This window comes from Choloepus didactylus, chromosome 1, assembly GCF_015220235.1.
Source record: "Choloepus didactylus isolate mChoDid1 chromosome 1, mChoDid1.pri, whole genome shotgun sequence".
Lineage (NCBI taxonomy): Eukaryota > Metazoa > Chordata > Mammalia > Pilosa > Megalonychidae > Choloepus > Choloepus didactylus.
The window spans coordinates 143,373,493-143,390,770 of NC_051307.1; the positions used below are offsets into that span (position 1 = coordinate 143,373,493).

The window sequence follows — 17,278 nt, forward strand, 5'->3', positions numbered from 1 at the left end:
TTTTTGTCTGTTTGAAGATATATCCAAAACTCCTAGCATGTTGCTGACACAGAAAATATGCAAAGATATGAATGAACATATTAGGGCATCCTGTAACATCAAATGGAGAGAGACAGAAAATAGCAAGTTAGTCTTTCTTAGAGTAATTGCAATAAATAGGGGAACTTCAGTCTTCTCAATGCTACCTGGCTTGATGAGAAAAACTTACATGGAATAGAGTGATTGGAACCTTCAAGGAAGAGTAAAATTTTGCAGGAGAACAAAGCGAAAGAATACAAAGGAGATGGAAGTGTCTGAGTAGAAAGCCATTATATACCTATCAAAGACAATATTTTCCTTTCTGTATTTTGTAAACTATCTCAGTGACAGTGATTTTTCAAAGCATTCCCTTACCAGCACTTCCCAAACACCAGCCGCCACCATGGATGTAAAATATACCCCTTCGTAGTGCTTCTGATTCCCTCTTTGGCACATACACTCGGACAGGAATGTTGTTGAATGTCGTGTCAGTCACAGTGACATTTTCATCTGAGGTTGGTGGGACTTCATCAAAGCTCATGAAGAACATGAGGGAATCCATAAAATGGTTCAGTCCCAACTTTTCCACAAATGTAACCTAAAAATAAAATTCACACAATTCTAGAATTCAAGTTCCAAATGTCAAAGACATGTATGAGCATATAAGTACACATTAACCTTTAATATGCTCAAATGAAATTATATAAATTCTTGCAGATGAATCCTCTTTGGTCTTTTTGGAAGAATGAGGGTACAGTGGTTGTGCCTACAGTGATTGCTAAAAGGGGGATTCATTTAGACCTTATTCTACAAAAATTTTAAGGTTCTCTCTAAGCATTAGGATTACACAGATGAACAAGAAAAATGCTCTTCTCAAGAATCTCGAGATATGTGGGAAAGACAAATAAGGAAACTGTTACAAAACAATATAAAGCCTATTCTAGAGCCCTGCACAAGGTATTTTGGGAGCAGACAAAAAAGACTCTAGGTACCTGAGAGTAGCAACTAGAAAAGAATTTTCAAACAAGAAGTACAATTTTCTCAGAGACTTGAAAGTAAGACCTTTTCTTAGGATTTGGCTAAACAAATAAAGGAAGGGAAAAACATTCCAAGCAGAGGAACTAGTTTAACTTGGCAATGGAGAAGTTCTTGAAGTCTGGGAAATGCAGGGCATGGCTATAAATTTGAGTGTACCTGGGGGCTCGAAGGCAGGGTGCGACGTGAAAGGAATGGATAGGAGGAAAAAAAAAACAGGATCAGCCTGTCTGCTTTCTTTCTGTCCATTCAACCTAGAAAAAGTCAACATTCTTGGCATTTTACACATATTAATAGTAACTACTTGTTTACATGTGAGGTAGGTAATATCATTACATCCATTTTAAAGACATGAAAATGAACCTGGGAGGTTAAATAAGAAGTCCAGGGTCACACAGCTGGCAAATGATATTTACTAAGATTCTAACAACAGCACTTTGATTCCTGATTTAATGTTCATAGCATACTCTTTCAGTAAAATGTGTGAATAGATAGAGATAGTCAGACATTTAAGGAAAGCCAGTCAAACTAATCAGAAAAAAACCAGGTGAACCAAGACAATAAATGACCACAAACAAAACCTAGATAATTCAAGAATGAGAAAAAAAATTAAATAATTTATTTTAAATTTGTACCCTTTAGGAGCTCTGAAAATACATTCATAAAACATGGAAAGGCTACAATAAAAGGCTACCAGAGAAAAAGAATATCTAAAAAAATATTAGAAATATATTAAATAAATTGGCAAAGGCCTAGAGGCAACTTGCCTGCACATGTCTAAAGCAAAGGCCAACTTATAGCCTTACATGACTAAAATAGAAGTGGCCTCATCTATACATGGTGAAATCACTCATACATGCCTAAGACAAGTGTCTTAACTTCCTTGCTGCTAAAATAGATTCCATCCTTGATGCTAAAACAGATTCCAGGCAATGGATTGGCTTAAGCAACAGGAATTTATTGGTGTCAGCAAGGTGATGCTTTCTCCCCAAAGACTGTGGCTTTCTGGGGCTGACTCCAGGGTTCCTTGGTCCTTGGCCTCTCTGTCACATGGCAATGCACATGGTGGCCTCTCCTGGCTTCTCTTCTGGATTCTCTTGACTTTCTGCTCCTTCCCAGAGCTTTCTCTCTTTATGTCTCCTCTAGTAATAGGATTAAGGCCTATCCAGATCCAATTAGGCCACAACTTCACTGAAGTAACCTCATCAAAAGGTCATATTTTCAATGGGTTCACACTCACAGGGATGGATTAAGATTAAGAACAGGTTCTGAGGTACATAGCTTCAAGCCACCACAGTTACATGGGAGACAAGTTATCTGCAACTTTCCAACCTTGCACAGCTGTTGGGACATTCTAACATTCTTTGAACTTGAGCCTTGATTTCCCTAAAACCAGGATTTTGTCAGGAACTGAGGCCGGGGGAGGGGCCGATATTGGGGGGAACAAAATAAGTTTCCTCAGTAGTCCATTAGGATTCCATCCCCTTATATAATTTACTTTTCTTACTTTGTTTGCTTAACCAATCATATTTTTTCCTGTGAAACTTCATTGTGTTTACTATGTAAGCTGCCTCATTCTCAGGGAAAAATGGAGCACTTTTGTTTTGGCATTGAGCATTCCCCAATTTGCAAATTGTTTCCTTTTGATAAACTGCCCCTCTCTTCTAAATTCTTAAAATTTGTCTTTTCACAGGTATGATTGCTTAAATAAAGGAATAAAGTAAGTAATCAACAGCAAGACTAAGAAAAAAAATCAAGGCCCTCTCCCAAATCATAGAGCAAAGAAAGCAAATATGAGAAAGATTATTTCCTTCTTACAACTCTTTAATAGTTTTACATTGCACATATAATTAAATCAGAACTTACTACCACTGCCCACAAAGTGCTGTACACCTAACCTCTCCAAACAAAACTGCAGCACTCTTGCCATCAGTGTCAAATGTCTCACACGATTTCTTCAACTTAATATTTTGCAGCCGTGACTTTTGCACTTGCTGCTCTCTCTGCCTGGAAAACTGTTCCTCACCACTTCAGGTGGCTGATTCCTTTTCACCCTTCAGGACTTCAAGCAGATGTTTCCTCTTCAGAGACAATTTCTCTGCCTACAGATAAAGTAGCCCTGCCCCTGCCCCTGCCACTGGCCTCCTAACTCTCTTTTCATCCTGTTTATCTCCTTCACAGCACCCCTCACAATCTGAGATTAATCATTCATTTAATTCTGACGCATCATTTTTTTCCACCACTAGAATGTAAGCTCTGTTGGGCAGAGTCCTTCTTTGCCTAATAGGATTTGATAGAGTTGTGCATTGTTGAATAAATGAGAAATAAAAGATCAACCCACAAGTTACACCAATTTCTAGAAAGAGATGATAGAAAAAGGAAGGAATAAAATGCCCAAAAGAATTAATAAATAGCATTCCTAGGGCAGTAGCCACACCAAAGAGAGCCATGACTGTTTTGTAGACCAGCACCAGGGGCTGTTCTCTGGAGTGGCCAGTTGCCATGACACCCCAAGGCTCCCCCTTCCATTTCTGCTGATCCTTCCTCTCAGGGCCAACCCTGGGCATGTTCCAACCAACCTCCTTCAGAACCATTGACATGCCCTTAGTCTTTACACTGAGCCCCGGACAACTGCATGGAAGTCTGTTACCAACACAGTGCTGCACACTCCTATGATCACTGATTTGTTTATGACATTTAAATACCAAATCATGTCTAAGACAAGATTTCAAGCGACTACAACCATCATGACATTTACACTACCTGAACGAAACATTTTTTAGTAAAACTTACTCAAACACTTCCTCACTTTTTCTTGCTTTTTTTTAAAAAACATGATTCTGATATACAAAATAGCAATGACAAGAAAAAAAGGCAAAATTTTAATAGTACAAGGACAAAGGCTGCAATATCTATTTAAATAGATTAATCAATCAACTGGTAAAATCAAACAAAATAGAATCCTGGAAACTTTCCTGCTCCAGACCGAAGGGTTACAAAGACACATCTGAACCCATACAATTCCAAACTTACCAAATGCGAGAAGGTTTTCACATATGTGTTCAACCAAATCAATTTCCATGGCTCCTCAAAATTATCTGGAAGAGGAGTGTAAATATAATATGCTACAAGGACCCCAGCAATCAGAAGGTAGAGAGATTTCCTTCCCATGCTGTTCCTCCTCCTTCAGAATGTACTTGGTTCACGAGAATGGTGTGTAATAGCCAGGTTCTCTAGCTCCACCCAGAGACCTTATCTTACTTTTAGAATACAGAGTTGCCCACTTAGTTTTAGTGAGCAGATTTTCAGGTTAAAATCTCATTGGCTATCCTGGAATAATCAAGTTGAATAGAAGTTCAAGGTTCAATGAGTAATCCGAAACTTTAAGTTCTGTCAGCTACAACACTCCTATTTTTATTCCAGTAAACAAGCAAGTATTGAGCAATAACTGAGTAAAAAATACTTTAATTCTAACACAATTGTCCAAAAAAAACTATTCAGGATAAGGAATCTTTGTTCTAAAATTACTTTCTTAGGGTAAACCAAAGTGACATTTTTTTAAGTATTGAGAGCACAGGAAACAAGATAGCCATAGTCTCTGCCCTTACAGAATTTACATTATCTAGCAAGAGACAGAAATGTTAACAATTTTTTGATAATTTTTAATAGGCGAGTTATAATAATAATGATGATAATGATAGCAATCATAGTAAACATGTATTAATCATTTAATTAGTGATCCAAGAACTATGCTAAGTGATTTACATATACAATCTAAATTAGTCTAATCAATAATTCTATGAGACCACCATTATTACTATTTTCATAAATGAGTGAAATGAGTTTTAATAAGGTTAAATAACTTGGCCAAGGTCATACAACTTTAAGAATTGGAGCCAGAGAAATCCAGGTGATTAAGGGAGTATATAGAAAACTTTCTTTAAACAACTTTTTACTTTCTTCCATGACATAGTATAAGTACATTCTAGAATATTTGGAAATGCAGAAAATAAAACAATAATAATAATAACAAATTATATTCATATATTGCAGAGATCACCACTGTTGACACCTTGGTATATTTCCTGCCACAACTTTTTCTACACACATTCATAGATATGTCTTATGAAAATACATGCCATTAGTCTTTGAGATCATAGGCTCTATCTAGTATCTTTCTTACTTGAGACCGGCAGTTAGCCAGTTCTTTAAGGAGTCCCAATTCTCTAAGGAATGGCAGTAGGGAACAAAATCTGGGCACTAACCATACTCGATGCTAGGCCATTTCAGTATGCAGAGTTAGAAAATACAGTTGTTGTTTTTTTAATATGAGTGTTTATTGATTTTTAAATTAAACACTATAAGATCTTCCTTCATGTGTAAAAATATTCTTTGTTTTTATAATTTTACATATTTTTCAAGTTACCATTTTATTATAATTTTATATTACTGAAATCTTATGTTCTTACTGTTTAATTTTAGGAAACACTGATATATGAAGAGGAAAATGAAAAACTATGAAGTATTCCATGGATGCATCATACTGAGAAAACACTCAACATTCTGATGAGTATTTTTGATAATTTGTAAATGTTCATTGCTCTGGTTTGCTAATGCTACCATTAGGCAAAACACCAGAAATGGATTGGCTTTTATAGAGGGGGTTTATTTGGTTAAAAATTTACAGTCTTAAGGCCATAAAAGTGTCAAAACAAAGGCATCAACAATAGTATACCTTCACTGAAGAACATCGATGGTGTCTGGAAAACCTCTGTTAGCTGGGAAGACACATGGCTGGCATCTGCTGATCCCGGGTTGTGTTCCAGCTCCTCTCTCAGCTCCTGTGTGTTCTTGGGTCTTTCTCCCAAGGTGTTTCTCTCTAAGCGTCTGGGGATCCTGTCTCAGCATATCCTAGGGCAAACTCTGGGCTTCATCTTGTACTTAAATGTCCTTCTGTCTGCATCTCCAAGTATGTCTAAGCATCAGTGCCAGCAAGCATCTGGGCCTGTGCTGCTCTTTTTAAAGGACTCCAGTAACTAATCAAGACCCATGCTGAATAGGTGGGGCCACACCACTATAGACATAATCTAATCAAAATTATCCCCTACAGTTGGGTGAGTCACATCTCCATGGAAACAACCTAATCCAAATATCCCACAAGATTGGATTAAAACATGTCTTTTGGAGGCACATAATATATCCAAACTGGCACATTCATTTTGGGTGTAGATTCATCTTCTATCTATGCACATTCTCAACGATGCCTGTTTGAACACTGGTTATTTCTGGTTTACTCCACTCTCACTATTTCTTTCCTTGTTTTGTTTTTTTTTTTTTCAGTTCCTCTATGATGTTTACTATCCCTGAAATGGGTCAAATCTGTTTCACCTCTCATTGAATCCACCCTTTTTGGCCCCTAAGTATCATGTTCTTAAGGTTTGAGAATGTCACCTGAGAACTTTTCTTTAAGGGAACAGTCCAGAAGTCTGGGTTGCTGCAGGTAAATAACACATCAGTAGGAATAATAATAATACTAATAGCTAATACTAATTGTATTATATGATTGTTCATTTAATCCTCCTCATGAGGATTTAAGAACTGACACTATCCACATATTACAAATGAGGAAACTTTCACAGAGAGATAAAGTAACTCATCAAAACATGCAGCGAAGTGTCTTGTTCTGCCATAATTGTGTCCTATTATTAATGGAGAATCAATTTTTATTAAATGTGGAATTACATCTTTGTCACCCTATATTTTCTTTGGAGCAAGATAGCCTGGATTTACATTTGACTTCAGCACTCATTAGCTGTATATCTTTATTATCCTAAAATTTTTATTTCTGATACATTTTGTATTTATTTCATGCTGAAATATTAAAAAGTAATTTCAGAGTTTCGATACTAATATTACTAGAATCAATAAAATTGTCTAAGGAGGTTTAAAATTCCTTTGCAGTACATTCTGCATTAAGTTCACCCGCTAAGATGTGAAGTCAAATACTCAATAAACTTGCTGGAAATTGATCCTTTGTGTATTGTTACCAATACAATATACAGTTAGATTCATTTGTCTCAATTTGTTTCAATTTTACAGTTTAATTTTTATAAACTTTCAGTTTTTCTAATAGAATTATTTTTATTGTGTCTCTGATTATATCCCACCTTTCTATACTCATCTCTATAATGCTGGGGTTGGAGGTCCATAAACAATTCTCCCAAGCTCTCCTGTCCCCCAGCATCTGGTTATTTTCTGCCAATGGATGACCCTAGGAGGAGACTGGAAAATGAGAAAGAAGAAAAGAAATTTCCCGTCCTACCTCTGGTTTCTCTTTTCAGCATTCCATAGCAACAGAGAGTTGTTCTGGCATCTTCTAGAACTTTCAGCAAGAGCTTGTCCACTGCCTGTTGGAGGCCCAAGCACCCGCAATCTCAGCATCAGCAATATGGCATCCCTGAGAGGTCCCAGCAGCAGCTCTGCAACCACACTTCCTCTACACTCCTGGGTTCTGTTCCACTACCTCTTCCCTTTTGTTCATATAACCCTAAGAGTGCTAGCAGCTTCTGCAGGTACCTTCCTCTGGGATTCACTCTTTAAAACATCTAAAACCTGTGTAACTAATTTTCTGTGTCAAATTCTCTCTGCAGCATGATTTCAATTTTCCCGCCTAGAACTTCATTAATACAAATAGGTAATACATTTGTATACCCAAACTTCAAATTATATGTGCCAGTCTTTTTTCCCACATGTTCCTTTCAGCTTTTCTTCTGAAGTATTTAGAACAAAAGGAGAAGCCAAGAAACCTGAATTTTACAATATTGCTTTCCCAAAAGTGGAAAATAATTGGATCTTTTAGAACCAGATTCAACAGACCAGGAAAAGGAATTAAGTCTCATTCCCATTCCTGTCCTTTCAGGCAAAGAAAAAATTTAAACGCAACTCTGTTTTAGACACTACTCCAACCTATTTATGGTCCACATAGCCTACTGATTTTGGCCACATTCTTTCTGCCCCATCTATCCCTGCCCCCAAGTCCTCCTCCAAAGACCAAATGTCCATTAAGAGGATTTTTACACAATGCAGAATACTATAGATTAGATTCCTAATTTTTCCTTGATTGCTCAACATTTATATGCCTAGTTTAAAGATGAACAAATTGAGCCCCTTATTTGGGATGAAACTAGTCAAAATTCCTTTAAGAAAATAAAGCATAGTTTGCCAGCACACCCACTTTGGGACATCTTAATTACAAATTACCCTTTTTCCCCTCTTTGTCTATGAACGAGAAGGGAATGCCATCGGTTTCCTTATACAAAAGCATAGAAACCAATGTAGAACTCTAGGATATTATAGTCAGCAATTAGCTACCACAGTCAAGGGACTCCCCCCTTTCATGAGGCCCATTGTTATGATGGCAAAACTTTTAGAATCAATTGAACCACTAATTAAGGGATGTCCCTTAACTATTTATGCTCCTCATTCTGTTGAAGCCCTTCTTAATTCTCATCACACTCAACATCTCTCTACCAACAGATTACCTTCTCAGGAATTCACTTACTTTCCCCTTCCAATGTCTCATTTGTTTATTGTCACAACCTAAATCTGTTACTTTATTCCTATTATTTCTGACAAAACCACTTAGGACCACATAACCAATTGTTAATTCCTCGAATAAATTTACGAGTAACCCCAACTGATAATGCAGATGTTATCTGGTATACAGATAGTTGCTACCTTAAAGATAGCTTAGGATCTATTGTGTTGGAGAGGCTATTACTTCTAACTATAAGATAATAGAAGCAAATTCTTTACTTAACTCCACATCAGCCTAGCAAGCTGAACGTTTTGCCCTCAAAAGAACCTGTATACTTGCAAAAGGAAAAACAGCAAATATATACATTGATGTCTCTGGGGTTGTTAAAACAGCTCTTATTTTATGTGTTATGGAATTACCAAAGGCTTTGGCTGTAATTTAAATTTCTGGTCATTCTTACGCCAATACCAAGGAATGCACTGGCAACCACAAAAGTGCAGTGATAAATTCTAGTCATACTCCTGTTTCTATAATGACTTTTGAACCAAATAACTCTATTAGAAACAAAAAAAATTACTCCTTGATTATCAACAAATGCTCTTCCCCAGGAGATAGAGAAATGGAAAAATGCTGGCTGTTTTTATAAGCCTGCAATTAAATCATTATTTGATTTTAATGGTAAACCAGTCTTCCTCCCTATTTGCCACCAGGAAAACAGCCTTGGAAATTAATCATAATATGTCTCACTGGAATATTGATAAAATGGTAAGCTGAGGAAAGCAATATTTCTGGAAATCATCCCCTAAAATAGCTATGAAAATATATTACATTTGCTTAATTTGACCAAACATAATTCAGGAAAACCTTTCCATAGTTCTCAAGGACATTGTCCCTTACCAACTGGACCTTTTGAAATTTGGCAATTGTACTTTATTCAATTATCTTGTTCCAACCCAGCTCTTGGAGGCTTTGGTTCAGCACAGGCCTAAGAACAAAGGACATGCCAGGCACAGAGAGAGACATGGTTGATTAGGACTTATGAACAGGAGACGGTTCTTGCCAGCGGTGGCTGGCCAGAAAACGGAAGTCAGCACTCCACTAAGGTGGGTTAGCAAAGGGACAGCTTATAAGGGTTTAGGACAAAGACATTCCATGGGGTATGAGAACAGAGTTTTAGGGTCTTGTGACACAGGGGTCTGGAGATTTGTTATCAACAGTGGTCAGGAAGGGGAGTTTCAATGCTTTGTTGACAATACCATCTGTACATATTTTCTTCCCTGAGGGAGTCTGATGACCTCCAACTTCTGCCCCAGTCACATAGGCTGCTATGTGCTGTGGGGCCTTATTCCCCATTAGGAGGGTAAGCCCAAGCCCTGGGTCCCCATGTGCCCCATCTGAAGATAAAAATATGTTTTAATAATGATTTGTATGTACTCCCATACATATTTACCTGTAGTCTTACTAAATCTAAGATCCACTCCTTTTGGAAAACATAAGTCATTCTCATTTAAAATTATAACAGGGAGACCTGTGAAATAAACTCTGGAATATATGAGCCCTGCTTCATAAAGGAAAATGTGCTAACCTATTGTCAAGAATGAATCAAAACCTGAAAGAAAAATGAAACCTTCGTCAAACAATCCTTTTATAGCATGCTCTTGGGAAACAAAGATATCCAAAACCATAATCTTCAGCCTGGTGACTTTGTGTATTGGAAAAGACACCTCAATAAAAATACACTCCAACCTAGCTGGAAAGGACCCTATCACATGCTTTTAATTAACACATGCACAGCTAAATCAGAGGTTATTAATTCTTGGATTCATACTTCTCATTTAAAGAAAGCTCCCAGGCCTGCCTGGAAATCCATTCCTACTATGGACTTAAAGCTCAAAATTGTTAAGGACCAGAAATAGACAGCATCTGATGTAGACAGCTATCCTAAGTTCTGGGACCAGAACTGTATAATTAATACTCATTGGTGATCTTAGTCTTAAGTCACCAAGAAACAGATGGTAACTGGTGTGAATGGCTAACCCAATAAACAGGACTAGACCTGATTTCATCATATTGAAATGAACTCAATAGCACTTGCCATAATCTTCACTATTATCCTATTTTATTTATAGCTATCTATATCTATAAATAGATATACAAGAATATAGAGTATAGATATATATTATTATATAATATCACTTCTATATAAATATATAGTGAGTTTTAATTTTGAGATATTCTGTATATAGACAGGTATAGATACACACACACACACACACACACATACACCCTCTTAAGAAATTTATCCACATGCTATTTTGCTACATAGTAAAATTTGCTCGTAAGTGGGCTAGAAGAGATTAGCTAGATTCGGTCCCAATTAAGTAATCATAATAGAGGCAAACATTCTTCCATTTCTACTAACAACACCTTTTACTGTTTTGTTTTTAGGCATGTTTCAGTCAGCCAATCTATTGTATATTTTAAAAGGAATCTACTTACATATCTGTAGTATATGCCACAAATCAAATTAATGTTTAATGTCATAGTTTATTACAGAACAGCTCAAACAAGACTTCTGAATCTTATATGAAATTTAAAAATCACACATCTAAGTTGACAAAGCAAAAAAATAAAATAAAATAAAATAACATTTTGTGACTCTGCTATTGGAATGAGTCATTTTAGAAGTATAATGCTTCCTTGTTGTTCATCTTGTTAGTAGTCTACTTTGACATCATTCAGAGATACAAAATAGAACACATAAAGATGCCAGCAGAATTTAACAACAGGAAGCCAAAGGCATATAAAACTTAAAAGACAAAACAAAACAAAAATTAAAAAAAAAAAAAAAACACAGAGTCCTGGCAAACTTTCCTCTCTAAGCAAGAGGTAAAATAAATAAATATTTTCACTTAACTAATCTGACCCCATTTTCCTTACTGCATTGAACAGCATCATTCTCCAAGGTTCTGGGAGGGGTGTATAAATATAATACACATTGAGCACATACAAAAGAAAAGGTAAAGGAGTTTTTTTTCCTGTGCTCTCTTCTGTTTTTTCAGCTGTAAGGCATTAAACTTTATTTCAATCACTGATATTAAATGTACCTTCAGCAAGCCCCACCCAAAACTCTTATCTAACTTCCTTGCCACAGAATTTCATTGGCAAACAGCTTGTCATGTTATCACTATTGAGAAATAGTGTTGCTGATAAAAGCACAAGTTTTACCATGCACTATGAAAAAGAGAACACTCACCTTCTGGAAAGTTCTGTCAAATCTACCAGCATTATTATATCTTCTGATAGTCACTAGGCAAATATTTGTGGAGAACCAACTTGGAGATGGGTATATTATTTTGAGAGTTCCTAGCAAATATCAAAGAAGCACATGCCTCCTAGGAAAGGGGAAGGCAAAAGGACTCATAAAATTTTTTGTGCTATGTAGTGACTGGAGAGGTTTGGAGGAAATAATAGAAATGGTAGCTTTGAGTCACTTGTCTTGGCAAGGCTGATTATTTGGTAGACTGGAGAATGAGAAACAATCTTATAAAATAAAAGATACTGAAGTAGACTTTGCAAACCCAGTTTTTAAAGTGAATTTCTCAATTTACTATATAATTCTTGCTCTTTCAAATTCTACCTTGGTTAATATATAACCTCGGTTGCTATGCTATTTGATTAACTGCAGTGAATCATATCAGAAATGAGGTCCTATTTGCTTTCTTAAGCTTATTCTATTGACTTTATATGATATTTATTCTTTCTTTTCCACTCCTCTAGTCTATATAAAAGCAAGGAAAAAAATATGGATAACCATTGTTTTCTGTATTGTTGAAGAAATTACTACAAGGACGGTAGGTAAAGGGAAAAATTTCAATTTATAGCGGCACTTGCCCAGAAGATATCAAAACCTAATGCCGTGTTTCACTTCAACACTTTTAATACCAATACCCTTAAAGAATCATGAACGTATGCAACAATGCTTACCTGGATCTAACTAAAGATACTTTTTTGACTGATGAACAGTGGGACTTGTTTTAACCAAACACATACATATAATTGGTCTCATTCATACCATATAGAGAGCTAGTTTTTAATTCTTAATTACCATAAACTTCATGGACCATAACCCTTCACTTTTTAGTACTTAAAAATATCTGATATTCCCCCTCAGCAAACAACTTGGTGAATTTCTTACATGTTGTAAGTACTGTGCCTGGTAATAAACTCAGCATTTAAAAAATGTATCTCATTTCCTTTTATTATTTGATAGTAGCAAGAAGGTCTACAGGGATAAACGGCAGCTTAAGGCCCAAGGGCAAAAGAGAAATGTTTGAAGAGCATCTGTCAAAGTATCCAGTTCTATGTTAAGTGCTCTACATTTGTTACCTCATTCAATTTCCACAAGCAACCTGTGAGCTGGGAATTAGTGTATCCATTTTGCTAAGGGAGATTAAGAACCTTGCCACAGTCATCCTGGTAATGGAGACTTGTTTAATGAAGATATGTTTCTCAGTTCCTTGCAAAAGTAGGGATAAAAAAACAGAAAATCTGACTACAAAACTCTGTTTCTTTTACTCTAGTGGTTTTTGCCACCCTTCAGACCCTAAAGATATAAGGAATACAGTCTTCCATCAGTAATGATGATCCTCAGCAAGGGTGATACTCAACTGAGAATTTTACATACCCTTTGGAGACAGCATCAAAAATTTTAATGTCATAGGAAGTGGCGGGCCTGAGAGGTGAAAAATAAGACCCTTAACTGATTCTGACCTGACCCTTCCCCCAAGGTGAGAATTACTGCTTCTATGAAAAATACTAGTATTGATATTTAAATAGTTAAATAGACTTAGAGTCTTTCAGGGAACTGATTAGGAAATATAACTGAATGGGTCATATAAGTCATTGAGCCAACTCTTAAGTAAAGATAGATTATTTCAGAAAGAACATTTTTTGATAGCACTCTTGGGCTATCAAAGGAGACTGGATACTGCAAAGGCATGTCCAGTAGTCTCAACAACTTCTAGTTCCCTAATTGCATTAAGAATCATGATTAAAATTGCTATTTTTGAAAATACGCTTTCTGATCAGACCCTCTTGTCAGAAACTTGGCAAAGTAAGTTTGCCAGAAATGACTGAGAAGAAAAAGATTGCCTCAAAGAGACTGAGTAAAAGTAGCACACAACACAGAAACTCCCGTTCTGTCTATCCTTTTTGTTGTTGTTGGTTTTGTTGCATTGTCTAAAGTAACTCCTTTTAAAAAAATATTACTTTAAAAACCTATTAAATATTAGTAATGCCACAATGAACAGAAATTGTGATCCTCAATTTTAATCTTAGCAAAAAGTGAAATATTCTTAGTTAAAATAGATACGTGAAAATTAAACTCTTCTTAGTTAAAGTTATTTTCTCAAGAGTAATACTACTCACTTTCAAATGCTGCTTCTTTCCATGGGGTAAAAGTTTGTTGTCTTCTGTTTCTTCTCCCAGCCCCAGTGGATGTTCACCAGTGCCTTAAGAACAACAGTTTGGGGTTCCCATCTCTCCTGCTTATTATGATTTGGTTTCGTAAGAGACAACAAGGACAAGAGTCCCGGGGGCTTCTGTCTCCCTTCTGCAGCTGCCTTCCCCCTCCCTAGACTTCCACATAAAATAGTCTCAGGATTCTCCCCAGTCTTGTGTGTGTATGTGTTCACCTAGTAGGGTTCAAGGAGGAAAAGCCTTCAATAAGGAACCTTCTATCTGTGTCCTGCAGGGGCTCAATATCCTTTTACTAGCCGGCACTGAGCATTTACCTATTTGTTAATTATTCTTACAGTATCCAGCTGCATTTGCCCCATTAGCTAGTGCTTGTGCCCCATCTCTCAGTGTATGTGCCGGTCTCCATACATTTTAAGGTTAGGTGGTCGCCCTATGTGAACTTCCAGTTTTCTAGCATTTTCGTTATTGGCAATAGTGTAAGCAATACTCTTGCTGTCTTTCTACATCCCAAGTGGAAACTAGACATCCGCACTCATGTTTTTTAGAATTTTTCTAAAGCTACAGTTATGAAGACAGTATGCTATTATTGTAAAGATGAATAAGTAGGTAAAGCAAACAGAATAGAGTCCAGAAACAGACTCAAACATATGTGGTTAATTGATTTTTAAAATTTTTCTTTATTAGAGAAGTTGTAGGGATTAATTGATTTTTGACAAGGATGCCAAATAATTTGTTATGGAAAGGATAGTTTTTTCTATAAATCATTTTAGAAAAACTGAATATGAACAGCAACCAAAAAAAGAACTTCAATCCCTACTCAAATAGAACACAAAATATATAAAAAGAGATTAAAACCTAAATGTGAGAGGAAAAACTACAAAGCCTGAAAACATGGGAACATATCTTTTCAATCTTGGAGTAGGCAAGTATGTCTTAACAGGATATACAAAGCACTCCCTACTAGAGAAAAATGTATATATATTCATATAAACATGCATATATATCTTTCAAATATATCTTCAATATATTATAATTTTGAGCAGATTGTCTTCTTGATGACTTTTACTGCCTTGAGCTGGGTGACTCTCTGAATTCTACCTAATACATCTCTATATTTCATTTACAGGACCCCAAGAGGGAAAAGATTTTAAACAAATATCTGGGAAAGTAAATTCAAAAGCAATATGATGAAAGAATACTAAGGTCAACAGATTTCAGCAGCATTTCCAGGAGGGCAAACTTGTGCATTTATCATTTTGAAGCTAGTCCAATTCCAATATAATCAAAAGTTGCTATGCCCTGGAGATCAAGAAGGAGGAGCCCCATCTGAGTAAGATCAAGGTACAGAAAGCAAAATATGACCTCTTCTGTTCAATCACAGACCATGTAATAAAGATTTTTATTGTTAAAAGATGTTCTGTAACTCTGTAAGTCTATATTATGATATTATGTTTGCCATTTTAAAGATGAGTGATTGAAACTTACGTAAGTATGAGTTGTAGGATTAAACAGAATGTTCTCAGATTACTCTTGATGCAATTTTTTCATTTACAATAAACCCATGGTAATTTATATCTAATCGCATTGTAACTTAGATTCAATTAGTAATCAAAGTAATGAAGTAGGCACTGCTTTTGGCATCTAGAAAGTCATCAACAAATGTGAACATTATAGTTGCTATTACTATTATATTTAATATTATTAATAGCATCTATTACAGTGAGAAAGAGACACAATCAAGATTTAAAAAATTTGGTCGGGAAATGCTTTTAGAATTTAAATTTTAGAATTTAAATAATACTAGGATCTAGTCTTATTTTCTACAACATAGTTAAGTGTTAACATGTAAATATGTTTCCAATAGCAAATTAAAGCTTTCAGAAGGGCTTAGACAATGGTTATGATTTGGGAGTATATGATTCTTGCTAAATTCATCTCAGCTTAAATTGCTTAAAAGAATAGCAGGAATTCTTTAGGTGCGGAAGTTTAATAGTGCCACACTTTCTATCCCAGTCCCTCAAGAGACCTTGCAAATAATTTTTCATTTTATTCCCAAAACACTCAAATGCATCAGTGGATTACATTAACTTGTGCAGAATACTAAGCTCTCATTCCCTATACCAAGTTCCATGCCACATAAAGCTGAATTAGGCTGTGTTTCAGTTTGCCAAAGCTGCTGGAATGCAATATAACAGAAATGAACTAACTGGCTTTTATAAAGGGGATTTATTTGGTTACAAATTTACAATTCTAAGGCCATAAAAGTGTCCAAACTAAGGCATCAACAAGAGGATACCTTCACTGAAGAATGGTCAATGGCATCCAGAATCCCTCTGTCAGCTGGGAAGGTATGTGGCTGGTGTCTGCTGGTCCTTTGCTCTCAGGTTCTGGTTTCAAAATGGCTTTCTCCAAAAATGTCTCTGGGCTTCTATCTGTCTTAGCTTCTGTCTTTCAGTTCCTATGCATCCTTGCTTTTTCTCCCAGGGCATTTCTCTCTAAGTGTCTGGGGGTCCTCTCTTAGGTCTTCAGGGACAAACTCTGGGCTGCATCTCTTAGCTTAGCATGTCCAAATGTCTTTCTGTCTGCATCTCCAAGTGTCTGGGTCTGTGTCAGCCCCTGAGCTCTCCTAAGGACACCAGTAAGCTAATCAAGACCCAACCTGAAGGGTGGGGTCACACTCCCATGGAAATAATCTAATCAAAAGGTCTCACAATTGGATGGGTTACATCTCCTGGAAACAACCTAATGAAAAGATCCTACTCATAATAAGTCTGCCCCCACAAGATTGCATTAAAGAAAATGGCTTTTGAGGGGGACATAATAAATTCAAACCAGCACATTCCACTCTCTGGACCCCCAAAAGACATATTATATCCATATGCAAAATGCATTCATTCCATCACAATATCAAGAAAGCCTAAACCATTTCAGTAAAAAAGATAAGCACAAAGTCAAAAATACTATCAAAATCAGTTACAGGTTTGTTTTTTTCCTAAGGCAAAATTCTCCTCTGGCTATGAACCTGTGAAACTTAGAACAAGTTATCTGCTTCCAATGTACAAAGGAGGAACAGTCATAGGAAAAATATTACCACTGGCATAGGGAGAAATTGAAAGGAAAACGGTCACAGTACCAAAACAGTTCCTAAAACCCACAGGGCAAACTTCATTAGATTTAAAGTCTGAGAGTCATTTATAGAATGACATT

The 17,278-nt window shown here is 36.2% G+C and overlaps 2 protein-coding genes across 4 annotated transcripts in view; both read right to left on the reverse strand.

The window, feature by feature from the left end:
• The window catches only part of SUCNR1 (succinate receptor 1), a 116,418-nt gene that overhangs the window by 64,739 nt on the left and 34,401 nt on the right, over nucleotides 1–17,278 (reverse strand). The window lies entirely within an intron of this gene.
• Nucleotides 1–17,278, reverse strand: part of LOC119539162 (arylacetamide deacetylase-like) — a 44,285-nt gene that overhangs the window by 17,679 nt on the left and 9,328 nt on the right. Inside the window, exons 1-2 of one of the 3 annotated variants that reach the window (XM_037842413.1) lie at nucleotides 4,087–4,309; nucleotides 439–616 (exon numbers count right to left, since the gene is read on the reverse strand). In XM_037842413.1, the coding sequence (XP_037698341.1) occupies nucleotides 439–616; nucleotides 4,087–4,224 (316 nt within the window). In that variant the 5' untranslated portion in view covers nucleotides 4,225–4,309. Of the gene's footprint in view, nucleotides 1–393; nucleotides 617–4,086; nucleotides 4,310–17,278 lie in introns of those variants that run through there. The other 2 variants (XM_037842406.1, XM_037842421.1) reach the window with 2 other exon arrangements.